This window comes from Theropithecus gelada, chromosome X, assembly GCF_003255815.1.
Source record: "Theropithecus gelada isolate Dixy chromosome X, Tgel_1.0, whole genome shotgun sequence".
NCBI classification, from domain to species: domain Eukaryota; kingdom Metazoa; phylum Chordata; class Mammalia; order Primates; family Cercopithecidae; genus Theropithecus; species Theropithecus gelada.
The window spans coordinates 121,566,386-121,583,608 of record NC_037689.1 but is presented as its reverse complement, the minus strand read 5'-3'; the positions used below and the strand labels follow the sequence as shown (position 1 = coordinate 121,583,608).

At 37.2% G+C, this 17,223-nt stretch overlaps 1 protein-coding gene across 5 annotated transcripts in view; it reads right to left on the bottom strand.

The window, feature by feature from the left end:
* STAG2 (stromal antigen 2) overlaps positions 1-17,223 on the bottom strand; it is a 135,030-nt gene that overhangs the window by 69,971 nt on the left and 47,836 nt on the right. For 4 of the 5 annotated variants that reach the window (XM_025372072.1, XM_025372073.1, XM_025372071.1 and 1 more), the window contains 4 exons: positions 9,958-10,019; positions 8,714-8,853; positions 5,372-5,450; positions 558-722 (listed from right to left, as the gene is read on the bottom strand). In XM_025372072.1, coding sequence (XP_025227857.1) covers positions 558-722; positions 5,372-5,450; positions 8,714-8,757 — 288 coding nt within the window. In that variant the 5' untranslated portion in view covers positions 8,758-8,853; positions 9,958-10,019. The remainder of the gene's footprint in view (positions 1-557; positions 723-5,371; positions 5,451-8,713; positions 8,854-9,957; positions 10,020-17,223) is intronic. The other variant, XM_025372074.1, reaches the window with a different exon arrangement.

The window sequence follows — 17,223 nt, the reverse complement described above, 5'->3', positions numbered from 1 at the left end:
GGCTTACACCTGTAATCCCAGCACTTTGGGAGTCCAAGGAGGACAGATTACTTGAGGCCAGCAGTTCGAGACAAGCCTGGCCAACATGGTGAAATCCCGTCTCTACTGAAAATACCCAGAAAAAAAAAAAAAAAAAAAGAAAAAGAAACACACACTAGTCAGGCATGGTGGTTTGTACCTGTAACCCCAGCTACTCGGAAGGCTGAGGCAGGAGAATCGCTTGAACCCAGGAGGTGGAGGTTGTGGTGAGCCGAGATTTTGCCACTGTACTCCAGCCTGGGCAACAGAGCAAGACTCTGTCTCAAAAAAATAAAATAAAATAAATAAGAAAAGAAAAGAAAAAAAAAAAAAATGCAGTGGAAAATGAATCAAGACACAGCATAAAAGTCTTATGTATGAAGAAATACATCCCAAGAGTTTTCTGATGATTTTGTTGCTTTTTTCTAATAAGTAGTGTATGTTTAAAATGCAGTTAGAAAAATCAGAGCTACACTCTATATAAACTCATTAAAGTTTAAAATGTACAAATGAACTGGGAAGAACAACATAAATCTTACCTGCATAGCACTCTTGCCCATTTTAACAACTTCAAACAACATCATGTTTTCCACTCCATTCTGTTGGTGATGACCATTCATTCGGTTTGGACCAGAAGGAGGTTTTCCTCCTCCATTTCCACCTTTGCCCTTTTCTGCTGGGCCCTTTTTGCCTTTTTTACAAGTCTGCAAAAAAAATACGAGGTGGTTAAGTTACATCACTATCCTTGAGAGTTCAAAACACAGCTACAGTAGAAGTAGCTGATAGGGTACATAATTATAACATGCTTAAACTTGCCCTAAAGAATTCCATCCACTTATAACAAAATAATATAACTGTGACAGCCTCTTTGTGGTGCCCATTTTTTCAAGTATACTACCATGTCTCACACGACATAGTAGTTAGAAGCATAGCCTCTGCAGACAGACAGACTCTGTGGGTGCAAATTTCTGCTACAATTAGCTGAGTGACATTAGGCAAATTACTTAACCACACTGTGTTTCAGTGATGTTTTTCTAATTTGTAAAGTGAGGATAAAACTGTGCCTACCTCATAGGGTTGCTGTGATAATGAAGACACAAAGTACTTAGCAACATACCAGCATTTAATAAAGTCAAAAAATGTCAGCTATTATTATCACTGTAAAATGAAAAAATTATGTCAAAAGGAGTTCAGTAAATGTTACATGAATCTTAATCTGGTAGGAAGACCAATAGAAACAATGACAAAAAATACAGATTTGAATCTATTTTGAAAAGTAATATAAAATCACAGACTTAAAAGCCCTCAAAATATCAACAAAGTTTGAAAAACACTGCAAAAATCTCTCTCAAGTATAATCAGAGAAATCTCAAGGGTATAGTAAATCAAGGTAGTTGTCTCCAAGTTTTATTACTCCCGTATGCAGCTTTTGGATGCAGACTGAAGTGGGCAGCAAGAATAACCAAACTCGTTATCAAGTATGTACCTTATACTCAGTTCAACATTTCATTTGCATTGTTAGTCTTAGAAATCATTGCAGTGCTCTGAACGAGGAATTCCGAACATTGGGAGTAGGTTTATCAATCTCATTCTTGTTTTAGGCCTCCCTCCAACATTTAGTCATCATGAAAATTCAATTAATGAAAACTATGGAAATGAAGCCCATTATAACAAAAGTTGTCAGTATTTGGGGTGGGGGGGGGCATCAAAAAAATCAGGGAAAGGGTTCCCTATATGCCTAAGCTATAAAAATACCTCCCACAGCTCTTATACTTTAGGAAAACAAGCCAATTCCTAACTTGGAGTCCTCATTTCTCAAATGTCAGGGTTGAATTAAAATACTTTACAGAAAGATATTCTGACCCCTGGATTTCGTGATTTCTTAAAGGTCTCTTTTAGACCAACACATCTCTACGATCTAGAGAGCAAGCGTTGGCCAACTTTCTGTAAAGTACTGGATAGTAAATATGTTAGGCTTTGTAGGCCACATACAGTCTCTGTAGCATATTCTTTATTTTTAAAACTATTTAAAAATATAAAAACAGCCCAGCATGGTGGCTCACACCTGTAATCCTAGCACTTTTGGAGGCCGAGGTGGGTGGACTGCCTGAGCTCATAAGTTCGAGACCAGCCTGGGCAACACGGTGAAACCCTGTCTCTACTAAAATACAAAAAATTAGCCAGGCATGGTGGCGTACGCCTGTAGTCCCAGCTACAACGGAGGCTGAGGCAGGAAAATTGCTGGAACCCAGGAGGCGGAGGCTGCAGTGAGCCGAGATCACGCCACTGCACTCCAGCCTGGGCGACAGAGCGAGACTCCATCTCGAAAAATAAATAAATAAATAAATATTAAAACAGGACCAGGAGTGGTGGCTCCCACCTGTAATCCCCACACTTTGGGAGGCTGAGATGGGAAGATTGCTTAAGGCCAGGAGTTCAAGACAAGTCTGGTCAACAGAGCGAGACCCCATCTCTATAAAAAATAAAATATATATAAACTATTCTTAGCTCCTGGACAGTACAAGAACAAGCCATAGATTGTGGACCTCTGATCTATAGCCATGCCTACAAATTTCTTTCCACTGAAAGCCTGTGGTATTTACGTACTTTATTCCTTAGAGGGTCCCTTCTTCCTCCAAGAGTGCAAAACTACTCAACTCTTAACAGTTACTTTAAACCACTTCCCAACACCTGAAACATATTACTTGTTAATTTGCAATACAGTAGTCCTCCCCTGGGTTTTACTTTATTTAATTTCAGTTACCCTTGGTCTGCTGCAGTCCAAAAATACTCAGTAGGAAATTCCAGAAATAAACAGTTCAAAAGTTTTAAATTGCACGCCATTCTGAGTAGCATGATAGAATCACTCATCATCCTGCCGTATCCCACCCAGGACGTGAATCATCTCTTTGTCCAGCATATCCCCGCAGCTCATTAGTCACTTACTAGCCATTTTGGTTACTATATTGAAAAAATGTAGTATATGCAAGGTTTAGTACTATCCGCAGTTTCAGGCATCCACTGGGGGTTTTAGGGTTTTAGAATGTATCCCTGAGAATAAGGGGGATTGCTATATTCTGTAAATGAGATTCAGTCTCTGTGAACCTAATTCATTAATTCCTAATTGTACAATGAAAGGCTTTTGTCCCCAGTAAAGGGATTTTCAGAGACAAGGTTGAAAGAAAAGATCAACTACAACAGAGTAGACTAGTAAAAAATAAAACATTAATTAACATGGAGCTATATATTTGCAGTTTATCTATCAAATGCCTCAATAGTCCCTGTCAGTATGAAAAACTAATTGGGACAATTAAAATGGCAGAATGGGTATGCTGTGCTAGAAAAAAAAAATTTGCAAGGAGTGATAACACAAAGGAAGCAATATACAAATAGCAAATATCCTAACCTGTGTACAATCTTGGAGAGAAAAAAATTTCTACATAAAGACTTTAGGAGGTAGTATAGTATACAGGGTTAAGGGCACAGACCTGAGCTCAAATCCTTTAACCATTAGGCTTTTCTGGACTTCAGTTTCCTACCTATAAAATAATGGTGTTTTCTCATCTACGCAGTTGTTCAAATATTAGATTAACATGTGAAACTGTTAGCACAACACATGGAACATACATAGTATAGTGTCAAAATGCAGTTGCTATTATTATAATAAATCCTGGATCTGTCCCAACAGCTCACCCACAGTAGTAGCTATACAACCTTAACCAAACTGTGGCACAAAAACTTCAGAGTCCTCTACTCAGGTGCCACCAAGAATCTTATCCAAACTTGTAAATTAAATCAAAAGCAAAAGTAGGTTAATGGGGGAAAAAAATGATTTTCTAATAAATTAATGTATGCTATCCAACAGAATTAAGGTTATCTTTGAATAGCCGTTAAGTTAACATTTCTATTCATATCCCTCTCTCAAATCTTTTTAAGGAAATAAGAGAGCACACAAAATTATGAAACACATGAATTATGAGCACTCAAAACATATTCCAAGCATTAAAAATTATGTTCCATACATTAAATGTGATGCTGTGCCACAATAAGAAATCAAAAGAGAATGGCTGGGCACGGTGGCTCACACCTGTAAATCCCAGCACTTTGGGAGGCTGCGGCAGGAGGACTGCTTGAGCCCAGTAGTACAGGACCTGCCTGGGGAACATAGTGAAATCTCAACTCTACAAAAATAAAAAATAATAGAAATTACAGAGAAGCCAGGCATTGTGGCACAGGCCTGTGGTGCCTGTAGTCCAGTCAAGAGGCTGAGGCAGAATAACTCCTTTAGCCCAAGAGTTTGAGGCTGTAGTGTGCCATGACTGTGCCAGTGAATAGTCACTGCACTCTGGTCTAGGCAATATAGAGAGACCCCATCTCCAAAAAAACAAATAAAGTTAAAAATTAAAAAAAAATAAGTTACAGAGTTTTACATTCACTTATGGGAAAGTTGTTGACAACATAACACTGAGTTTTAAAAGCACGTTAAACTGCATATTATGACTCCACTTAAAATGTTATAATCATGTTTATACATAGGTGTATGAATAAAAGTATGTGCATCAAAATGTTTAAAGAATAAATTACCTCCGGGTGATAGGGTTATGGAAAAATTTCACTTTGGTCATCGTAAACTTCTGTATTGTTAAGACTTTTTCAAAGTATGTCATGAGACAATATAAATCCAAAATTCATTTTGAAAAACAAATGCTGAACAACAAAAACAAGTTATCTTTTGCATAATGTACTTACACACATGCAGAGTCAAATGTACTTTCCAAAACAACAAAATAATTTAACCATTCACCAAGTTATCTGCAGCTCAGGCTAACCGCTAACCCACTCACACTCTAAACTTACATTATATTGACTCAGAACTTAACTTTGTAATTTTTTATCTTTCATATTACTTATAAAGAGTAAAACTATTATCAATTGTAACCCATTAGCCTTAAACTGGTTGTATGTTACATTTTTAGAGTGCTTTAGAATAAGAGATTTTATATATTACTTTGCTTTACATTTTATTACTTGTGGGAAAACAAAAATAAAGCCAACGGAACATTGCATTCTGCTTAACATACTATGCTTTACAAAATAAACTACTGGAAACAATGATGCATCATCATCATCATTATTATTATTATTATTTGCAACTTTACAGCAGTGTAAATAGATCCCAAAGGCTATCTGGTCTAGAAGACAAAAGGACCACATTTATCCAGAAGGCTTACCATACAACCCCCACCCCCTTAAAAAGTCATTTTTAAAAGATAAAACTATCTGAGACATAACCTAAATTTATGTGTGTGAGAGATCTTAGGATACAAAATAAAGTCACATATTTGATACATACTTTGCCTTTGCCTTGCTTTTGGTTTTTTCCTTCGATATCTTCAAAATCTGTGTCAGAAGAAAAATGTGTTTCTGACTCCCTGTGACAGAAAGATAAGCAAGAATTTAAAACCTTCCTTAGAAATTTATATAGAGTTTCTAATTTTTCCCATATTTTCTAAAAGAAAGGCTTGGTCAACTTATTAACAAAACTTCATATTAGCCTTATAAGTAATTAAGATGTTTCCCAAAAACACCATACTATATAACTATAGTTATATATAGTAAAATAATAACTAAAGTACAAATATCTAAACATCTTTGTTAATTTTTAACCGAAGTATGAAAACTAATCCAGTGGGTCTTAAAATTTAACCCTAGGAACTGTGGTATTCCATGTAATGGCTGGTTCCATTTCCTACTTCAAAGATCATAGTGCTGCGGAAAAACTGTATTTTAATACTAGGCATTGAAGGAACTTTATTAGTGAGTTTTATGATTATGGATCCTCTGACCTCTCCTACCTCACTCGAAAAGTATTTATAAATCTAGGTGAGTCAATATACAAAACATGTATTTCTGAAAGGGTACTTATAAAACCTTTTTATAAACTAAATCATTTGAAATACACTAGGGAATTATGCTAAGTGATCAATATCCTTTATGAAGTAAAGAGGTGATAAGCTATAGTCAGGAGAACAGTTTTGGTACTAAGTAACTGTGGATCTTATACAAGTGACAATCTCAATCTTCTCATCTATAAATAATATATATGCAGGAAAGAATTAAATCTCTAAAGTCTCTACAATCTCCAACATATGAATCTATAGTCCTAAACAACTGTCCCTTGTTCTGGGTGGGGGTAAGGCTAGTTTGTATAATCTGGATTTTCTCACAAACATATGGAAGCACACTGATTTAAATAAATACATGTGATGCTTTCCAAATGAGTAAACATGAGTCTATCTAAATAGTAGTAACATACCCTCATTTAAATGCTTAAAGCAAGGCATACTTATATTAGTATTTGGGTCACACTGGATTTTAGAATTGAGCCACATCCATAAAAGATAAAGGTTTTTCCATCCTAAATGTGTAAACCTAGCACCAGCTTTGCTTAAAATAAATGGAATTGAAGTGAAAGGCTATCTTTATAAAACTAGTATTCTCAATCTAGATTTCTTCTATTTCCATTTTATTGCTACAGTAACCAGTTGCCCAGAGGCTATGAGGTAGGAATACTTCATAAATCTAAAATAATGATTAAGACGTTAGCAGGAAAAAAAATTACTATTTACATAGCACTTACATACAAAGTAATTTAAACAATGTATGGAAGGTGATGGCAATCCTAACTATATCCCACAATGTTGAGAGGAAAGGGCCTGTAATAAATACCATTCCCTAGAGTTAAAGCACCAAAAACTGAATGACTACTATAATATTAACCCTGAAGCTCATGCCTGTTACATCTTAAGAAGATTATTGTCATCAATAATCTTCTCACATGTCTATATGGCCTTGCAAAAAAAATGAAAATTTATTTTTTTTTAATTTTTTTATTTTTTAAAATTATACTTTAAGTTGTAGGGTACATGTGCACAACGTGCAGGTTTGTTACATATGTATACTTGTGCCGTGTTGGTGTGCTGCACCCATCAACTCGTCAGCAAATTTAAAATATCTTGATGTATAAGTAGTATTTATTTCTTCCCAAGCCTTTTGTGGGACACCAGCTCTCTTAAAGAGCTAAGTAACTGCTTTAAGTCTGAAGAAAATCACTACTCTTCACAATGTTCCAATGGCCACAGTAATCAAGGGCTCAATTATCCTCTTAATACTCATCTCCAAGCTATCCCAGCTAAGAGTGAACCACTAGAGGTTTGGTAACTTACTGAAAAACTTTCCGAAGAAAGCTTGAGTAATCAGAACGAAAGTCTAAAATACTCCCAACCAAAGAAGAAATACTCTCCTAAGCCGTTCTTCAATGCTTTCCTGTGTTTTTAAGATCAAAAGAACAACAAAACTAACCTAGGTGAAATAACATTTATGTTTATTAAACATACTGTATTAACCATTCAGTGACCTGAAACATCCTGAGTCATCTATCACACGACTGAATCTTCCATTCCTCTTTACTGTGCCCTCCACCCCACATACCCAATCAAATACCAGGTCTGCTCTACCCCCACAACATCAATTCCCTTTTATTCATTATGCTATTTCAGGTCCTAATTATTTGAGATATTCTAATAGTCAATAGTCTAGTCCATAATATAAACCTTTTTTATAGTCTCTAATCAAGTATATAAGAAACTTCATAATCTTCTCTTTATATCTTTAAAATATAAACTCATAAAGGCAGCAGGAAGTACTAACTTAATTCCTCACAGGATCTAATATAACATCCTGTATACAGCAGACATTTCATATTAACAAAGGTAATAATTAACTTTTACAAAGATATGAGACTTAGAATACATAAAATCCTCACTAAAAATGCTGTTTTGTGGGAACCTGAATGTATTTGGTCCCAGAAGATTCATAATCTCCACTGAAGATAACAAAATTATTAAAAATATGAAAATCTACATACGATCAAAAGTAGACGCTGCTGCCATTATGTACAAAGGTATTGGTCTGTTGTTTTCAAAATTTTTAGCAACTAAACTATCTTTTCAAGTCAGGTCTCATAAAGATCCTAATAAAAAATACAGTGGTGGGGGGCGGGTAAATAAAGGAATTCACGGGCAATTTAAAAGTTCACTTTTCACTGAGGCAACTCATGAAACTGTACCTTAGTATGAAAATCACTGTTACATAGAGTAGTTCAAAATCTTTCAAAACCAAGCAGTAATTAGAATAAAAGCTAAGGAGTACAGTTAGCTTTTTAGATGGGGGTAAAGAGGATACCTATGTTGAAACCACTTTCTGGACCAATATACACGTAACTTATTTCTGCAATCATCATTTCATTTTGTAACAGAAATCTGACATTACATCCTAAATATTACCACATAGTATACCTCACTAATGAGAAAACTTAATTTTTAAGAAATGTATGATGCTCTCTCAAAACAGTTGCTATTGCAAAACCAAGTATGGACTCAGAACTACACAACAAAAAATAATAAACTGTGCAGCATGTAAACTAAAAGATAAATTTAAAACACAACAACAAAAAAGTACAAAATAGTTACTATTACAGAGCTTTGATGAGTGCTGATATAAACTCTTGCAAAGCATACAACTATTTTATATATTAGATCTTCTCAAGCAGAAGGAAATTTAACTGAAGTTAATGTATTCCCCATTCTGTGGAATAAACAAGTATTTAAAAATTATCAGAATATAATTCACTTACTGTAGTAGATTAAAATCAGTTGGTATTTCTGGAGCTGCTATCATTTCTTTATCATCTTCTGGAACACCTCAATGTCAGAAATATATTCATATATTTACGTGGGTAAAATGATGGCTTGCTTCTTTCTTCTAAGACAATTCCTTTAAAAAGGAGAAAATAACATCTACTATAAACGAACCAAAAATATTGGGAAAGGATATCCATACTCAAAAGCTAAATTCCCCAGTGCCTACTAATGTGTTTTAGTAAATAAGGATTTCGTTCCCTTGCATTTGACTGCTTATTGTTTTTGTTGGTTTTTTTTGTTTGCTTGTTTTTTGAGACGTAGTCTCGCTCTGTCACCCAGGCTGGGGTGCAGTGGCGCAATCTTGGCTCACTGCAACCTCTGCCTCCCAGGTTCAATCAATCCTACTTCAGCCTCCCGAGAAGCTGGCACAGGCCACCATGCCCAGCTAATTTTTGTATTTTTAGTAGAGATGGGGTTTTGCCATGTTGGCCAGTCTGGTCTCAAACTCCTGACCTCAGGTGATCCACCCACCTTGGCCTCTAAAAAGTGCTGGGATTACAGGCATGAGCCATCGTGCCTGACCTTGACTGCTTAGTAGATATAGATTTGTTGTAACACTCGCAGCCCTATAGTAATAACACATAGGGGAAAAAGAAGCTCATAAAACAACTGTTTTTAAATTTCTTTGTGATTCTCCACCTGGCATTATGTATACATACATTAATACATCCTAAATAGAAACAGGATATGACTCTTACTGGTCCTGAAATCCCTATGAGAACTCTAAACCATAATATGAGATGCCTGAAAATACAACCTTTCGCTGATATCATACACACACAGTTAAAAGGAGCTAATAAAAAAAACCTAAGATATAATTTTAAAACAGGTTTTCCTGCCCTGGAAACATACAGTCCAAAGCCTGGCTTATTAAAAAATAACCACTTCATGATAACAAACTGTGTTGAGAAGAGAAAGGGGAAACAATGTTAGGTCTGATCTATTCCTCCCCCTCAAGGAACTTATGATCAATTTAAACGCCAGTAATGTCATATGAACAACAGATGAATGCCATTTCTGACCAAAGTACATGCAAAAATGGCAGACAGAAAGGGTATTATGTCTATGTTTTGAAAGTCAAGGATGCATTTCCTAAATGAGAAAATGACCTAAAAGCAAACAAGAAAGTTGAAAACAGGCTGAAGCTAAAGTCTAAAGCTCTTAGTCTTATGTATACCTTTCTCTTATACTTTTATGATTTTCTTTTATTCCCAAGTGAATTTAGTACTCGGTGGCCACCTAAAGAAAAAGCAGGTAAGATTAAACATATCCAATTAATATTAAATGTTCAAATATAACATACTGACAAACTCCTAATGATTTATCCCAGTAGGTTAGACATCACACAAGAAACAGCTCAATTTTTCTTAGTAATATTGTATCTCTAGAAAACATCATCAATGGCTACTAATACTTAATATACAAAGTTCAAAAGACTGTATTTCCTACTTACTTAAGCTAAAAGAGCAAAATATTAATTTTATATTTTGTGAACAGCAAAATAACAAAAGAGGCAATATGAGAAACAAGAATGAATAATCCACAAATTAAATCCTGAATAATCAAATAATATATACCACCACTTTATTTTTTTCTGAAAGATACTCAGATTTTAAAATCCCGTTTTTGGCCAGGCGCAGTGGCTCATGCCTGCAATCCCAGCACTTTGGGAGGCCAAGGCGGGCAGGTCACTTGAGGTCAGGAGTTCGAGACCAGCCTGGCCAACATGGCGAAACCCCATCTCTACTAAAAATACAAAAACCAGCCTCGTGTGGTGGCGCACACCTGTAGTCCCAGCTACTGAGGAGGCTGAGGCTGGAAAGCGAAGGCTGCAGTAAGCTGAGATCATGCCACTGCACTCCAGCCTGGGTGACAGAGCAAGACTCTTGTCTCAAACATACATACATACATACATACATACATACATACATACATACATGCATACATAAATTTTAAAATCTTATTTTTGTTGAGACAGGGCCTTACTCTGTCACCCAGGCTGGAGTGCAGTGGCACAAATCATAGCTCACTGTAGCCTCAAATTTCAGGGCTCAAGAGATCCTTCTACCTCAGTTTTCTGAGTAGCTAGGACTACAGGTACTCACCACATCCGGCTAACTTTTTCTTTTTTGAAGTCTGTCATCATATGTAGGACACACATTCACCTCCTAAAATGCTAACTTATTTATAAAAGAAAATTATTTTGTTTCTTTAAAAGGAACTGGAGAGGCACAGAACTAATAAATTCTAACGAACAGGTCAGGTCATCTAGACGGCAAGATGAAAATAAAAGTGGTCATGTGATCCTTGCTGCATCTGTCTGTCTCTCTGAGCATTTCATAAAAACCAAAGTTGCTGCTTTCCTTCAATACAGTTTCCTTCAATATAGTTTCTAAGCACACTTTGAAGATAGTTCATAAATAGTCACCTAAGGAATCACAGGTGAATATAAAGCTCTGAAAAGCAGAGAATACTAAATAAAATGAATATTGTGTGATATACTGGATTCTTCTAAATAGCACAAAATTAATTTCTACTGTAAAAGAAGTATTCCCAGGCCAAATTATTTTGCAAAGCATAGGCTATACTAACATGTATTTCGTAATTAGAAACCAAAGCAAACACAAAAGCAAAACCAAAGATATAAGATGTATCTCTCAAGACAAGATAGATGCGCGTGCGTGTGTGTATTATATCTATATAAAAAATAGAGACAGACAGACAGACAGACAAGGTCTTACTCTGTCACCCGGGCTGGAACGCAGTGAGGTAATCACAACTCACTACAGCCTTGACTTCCCCAGGCTCAAGTGATCCTCCCACCTCAGCCTCCCAAGTAGCTGGGACTATAGGCACACATTACCATGGCCCGGCTAATTTTTTCTTATTTTGTAGAGACAGGATTTCACCATGTTGCTCAAGTTAGTCTTGAACTCCTGGGCTCAAGCAATTCACCCACCTCAGCCTCCCAAAGTGCTGAGATTACAGGCGTGAGCCACCGCACCCAGCCAGGTACATATATTTTTAAAAGAAAAAAAAAAAATGTTGTGTCAGGGTCTGATAGAAAAACTATTGAAATGGCCAATTCCCTATCCTAGTGAAATGTGGTATTTTTAAAGTCTCTAAACTGCGAAAATTCATCCAACCAAGTAAAAGTATCCACCATGTGCCAAATGTAGTGCTGGGCAATGAGAATACAATAGTGAACAGGAGAACAATGATCCTTGTCCTTAATACCTGTTAAGAAATGTGATTATTATTTCTACTAGAAGGTACCTACTTGCTACTTAATATTATTAAATATAAGAATGCTGGCCAGGCACAGTGGCTCACGGCTGTAATCCCAGCACTTTGGGAGGCCGAGGCAGGCAGATCACAAGGTCAGGAGATCGAGACTATCCTGGCTAATGCGGTGAAACCCCGTCGCTACTAAAAATACAAAAAAATTAGCCGGGTGTGGTGGCGGGCGCCTGTAGTCCCAGCTACTTGGGAGGCTGAGGCAGGAGAATGGTGTGAACCCAGGAGGCAGAGCTTGCAGCGAGCCGAGATCGTACCACTGCACTCCAGCCTGGGCGACACAGCGAGACTCTGTCTACTAAAAAAAAAAAAAAACCCCGCTAAATTCCACGTATCTGAGCTGAGTGTTTGCTAGTCATTCTCTAAATGACTTATTTGCCATAAAAACAGTTCATTATAGCTCAAGAAAAATTACAAATATTAAAGTTGCTTTGTAATTGAGTTGGGATTAATAGTTTCTAAATGTAAACTTTAATCTACAGGAAGAGCTGAGAATGCTTACATCTTTATTTTAAATGTCTACAGCTGCAAATAAATATAATTTGCAGGCCATGCATGATGGCTCACACCTACGATCCCAGCGCTTTGGGAGGATGAGGCAGGAGAATGTCTCAAACTGACGAGTTCGAGACCAGCCTGGGCAACATAGTGAGATCCTATCTCAACAAAAAATTTAAAAATCAGTCGGGCATGGTGGCACACACCTATAGACCTAGCTACTTGGGAGACTGAGGCAGGAAGATTGCTTGAGCCCAGGAGGTAGAAGCTGCAGTGAACCATGATCACACCACTGCACTCCAGCCTGGGCAATGGGTAAGACTCTGTCAGTCCGTCCGTCCGTCCGTCCGTCCATCCATCCATCCATCCATCCAATTTGTTTCCCCCATAGACTTACATTAACAAATTCATAGTATCTTCAAATGTGCTTAATACCATTTGACTTCAGCTGGGTAACCCAAAACTATAAAAACATGTAACGCTCAAAGAAAAGTATCAGTTTAAAAATCAAACTCACCACACAATTTCTGCACTATTGCAGGTTATTAACTTTTTAAAAAATATGCTCAAAGATCACAAGGTGGAGCTCTCTCCTAGTGTCTAGAAAAAACTTTTGAGGTTTTTATCATATGTACCAATTCTCTATACCTACTATAAAAGAGTTAACATTCTAACAGCTTTGGAGGATGAAGCATAGAAATAAAATTTGCATTAAGTCTCAATCACTATTTTCCTTCTGGGGAAAAAAACGTATCCAGCAACAACTAGCTTCTGCTTCTCCTTACCGAAAACCAAGCAACTCCGTTTGTAGATAAGCTAAACAATACATATTAAAGTAAAACTACCTTCTTAGGTTCACATGCATAGTGTGCTGCCATTAAAGGCTGCTAATTATTAGATTAAAAAGTAGCAGATGATCGTGTATTTCTAATTATAAATATTAAATTCAAGTAACACTGCTTTTAATATAAACAGACGTAAAAGCTGAAACTTAATCACCATAACTTTTCAGGTTATCTATAATTAGTATATGTTTATGGCCTGTTACTCAAAGTTTAGATTACAAGTTAAATTCAATAAGAAACACCTGTCAGATACCTATTACTATAGCATATTAATACAAGCAAGTAAAAATTATGATCATGCTTGCATCTTTCCAACTCCAAAAAAGAATGACTTCCTACATTCATCAAAAGTACCCCCCCACAAAATAAAAACACACACAAAACATCCTAATATCTTGCTTTGGTATCATTTTTTTTCCCCTAAAAGAATTACTGTTTTAAAGGTCTTTAATTTAGGGGCCAGGCACGGTGGCTCACGCCTGTAATCCCAACACTTTGGGAGGCTGAGGCGGGCGGATCACGAGGTCAGGAGTTCAAGACCAGTCTGACCAAAATGATGAAACCTCGTCTCTAAAACAAAAATACAAAAATTAGCTGGGCGCAGTGGTGCGCACCTGTAGTCCCAGCTACTCGGGAGGCTGAGGCGGGAGAATCGCTTGAACTCGGGAAGCGGAGATTGCAGTGTGCCGAGATCATGCCACTGCAATCCAGCCTGGTTAACAGAGTGAGACTCCGTCTCTATTAAAAAAAGGTATTTAATTCAATCCCAAGTGGTCTCAAGACAAAAAAATAAAAAGCTACCAACAAAGCCATCACTAAGAAGGTTCCTCAGAATCCATATATTAATAGTATATTACTGGAGAGCACAGGGGAGGGGAACACTTAAGTAGCTGGTATTTTAATTCTCTCACTAAAATAAAAATGCAGAAATATTCAACTGCTAAAAGCTGGCAAATTCACACACCACATGCCATACCCTTTACACTCCTCCCAAAAGGGTCCCGTACTTCTACATATAAGGATCACAACCAGGAAATGTATACACCCTTCTAAAATGCCACCATCACTATAATACAAACACTTAAAATTAGAAATTACTGAAATATCCAACTACCCAGACTATAGGCGAGCACCATCACGCCCAGCTAATTTTTGTGTATTTTGTAGAAACAGGGTTTCACTATGTTGCTTAGGCTAGTCTTGAACTCCTAGGGTCAAGCGATCTGCCCACCTCAACCTCCCAGAATGTTGAGATTACAAGTGTGAGCCACTGCACCCAGACAGGTACATATAATTTTAAAAGAAAAAAATGTTATGTCAAGGTCTGATAGAAACAGAAAAAATTACTGACCTGGCCAACTCCCTATCCTAGTGAAATATGATTTTTAAAGTTTCTAAATACTAAAAATTCATCCAACCAAGTATCACTGATAGTATCATCAATGTAATTAATGTAATATTCATACACTGAAACTATTTATGACTGTGTACCAATGTGGGTAAATAGACATAATGACAACAAAAAAGAAGCAAAGGAAAACAGTAACATATCAGGGTGGGTAATTTTTTAATTTTTTATTTACAATCTTATTGTTAGTACAAAAAAGGAAATTATGAAGGGGAAATTTAGTTTTTAATGTACTCTATTAAAACCTGAACTACCAGCTGGGCAGGGTGGTGCAAGCCTATAGTTCCAACTACTTGAGAGGCTGAGGTGGGAGGATCGCTTGAGCCTGGGAGGTCAAGGCTACAGTGAGCTGAGAACATACCACTGCACTCCAGCCTGGGCAATAGAGTGAGACCCTCCCTCAGGAGGGAAAAAAGAAAAAACTATTTAAAAACCTAAACTACTTGAGGAATTACAAAACTATGCTGCTAAAATCTATTCATATTTCATGTTCATAATCATATAAAATTAAACGTACAAAAACTGAGTTCTATCATAAAATTACCTTTATTATATTTGCCTACTCAAGATTAGCAGGGAACATAAACTTTCTTACAGGCTCCTGACAACAAGACCCAAAGGTATGTTCCTTTTATTGGCCTATGTACTTTCTTAGGATACAGCATATGGAAGTCTGTTGTTTAGTTTGAGGTTGTGAATGCTAAAAGGTAGACTACTTCCTGCAGTAGTACATTTGATCCAAACAGGAAAGTTACTATCATTTCTATGTCAAATGATGTACATGGGGCAAAAAATGAAAAGCTAACCCAAAATGTGAATATAAATACCTACCTTCAAAAAGAAAAAAACTAATGCCCCTTTGATGAGTAACAATCTTTAAAAAGAATTCGGCTGGGTGTGGTGGCTCCCACCTGTAATTCCAGCACTTTGGGAGGCTGAGGCAGGCGGATCATGAGGTCAGGAGTTCAAGACCAACATGGTGAAACCCCATCTCTACTAAAATAGAAAAATTAGCCAGGCATGGTGGCACACACCTGTAATCCCAGCTACTCGGAAGGCTGAGGCAGGAGAATCGCTTGAACCTGGGAGGCGGAGGTTGCAGTGAGCCGAGATCATGCCACTGCACTCTAGACTGGGCGACGGAGCAAGACGCCATCTCAAAAAAAAAAAAAAAAAATTCTTCTTACCTAAAAAATATTTGTCCTCCCTCTGTTAATCTCCCTAATTTATTCTATACTATTCTAAGTAAATGATACGGTGAAAAGTATGTCAAACGAAGCAATGATCATGTGTACTCAGTCCAGTAGTAAAATCTTAACCTAAAAGTTTCTTGATAACACACTCACATTACAGCTACCACATATATCATTCGTAAATATCTTTTCTTTTACACAAACCTGAATGGAGTCCTACAGAATTCCTAATGGTAGTCCCTGCTCTGGTACAGGAATAGGTAAACCAGAGAAGGCATGCCTGGAAGAAATCTGCATATGTAGGAAGATTAATGACCCTGTCTATATTTCCTAACTAATAGTAGGAAATCTATACTTACAAACTTTAAAAATAATATAAAGGACAGGCCGGGTGTAGTAGCTCAGGCCTGTAATCCCAGCACTTTGGGAGGCCAAGACAGGCAGATCACTTGAGGCCAGGAGTTCCAGACCAGCCTGGCCAACGTGGAGAAATACCATCTCTACTAAAAATACAAAAATTAGCTGGGCATGGTGGCACAGGCCTGTAATCCCAGCTACTCCAGAGGCTGAGACATGAGAATTGCTTAAACCCAGGAGGTAGAGGCTACAGTGAGCCAGTATCGTGCCACTGCACTCCAGCCTGGGCAACAGAACAAGTCTCTGTCTCAAAAAAAAAAAAAAAAAATTTATACATACATACATACATATAAAGGACGGAAGGAGGCCAAAGTAAAAGGCCTTTCTAAAATAACTAAGTAGACAAATTGAACAGGCCTAAGGCCACAACACTGCAAAAATAACTTATTTTCAGGAAGAGGGGAAGGAGCAAGCTGGGGCAGTCTACAGATATGGCATCACTACACACTGCCAAAAACTAGAATTTACAAAACGGGAAACATCCACCTGTTCCCTTCCTATTTTTAAGTTTATTATAGTAGGTGCTCAGCAATCTTCCTAGTTTTCTTGTCTACTCACTTTCCCCAATACTTTCAAAACATGACTCGAGCCATCACCACAACTGTGATCACCTTGACAAACCTACATACTTGCTGTCCCAGTTCTCAATGACCAGTTTTGATGTCTGTAGAAAACCTAGCACGCTTTGTGAACTTAGCAACCCCCTTAGTTAGGGGTTAGAGGGAGACAAGAAAAGGCTTATGTCCTATTCCCGCAGAGCCAACTTGTACTCAGTACTCAGTTGT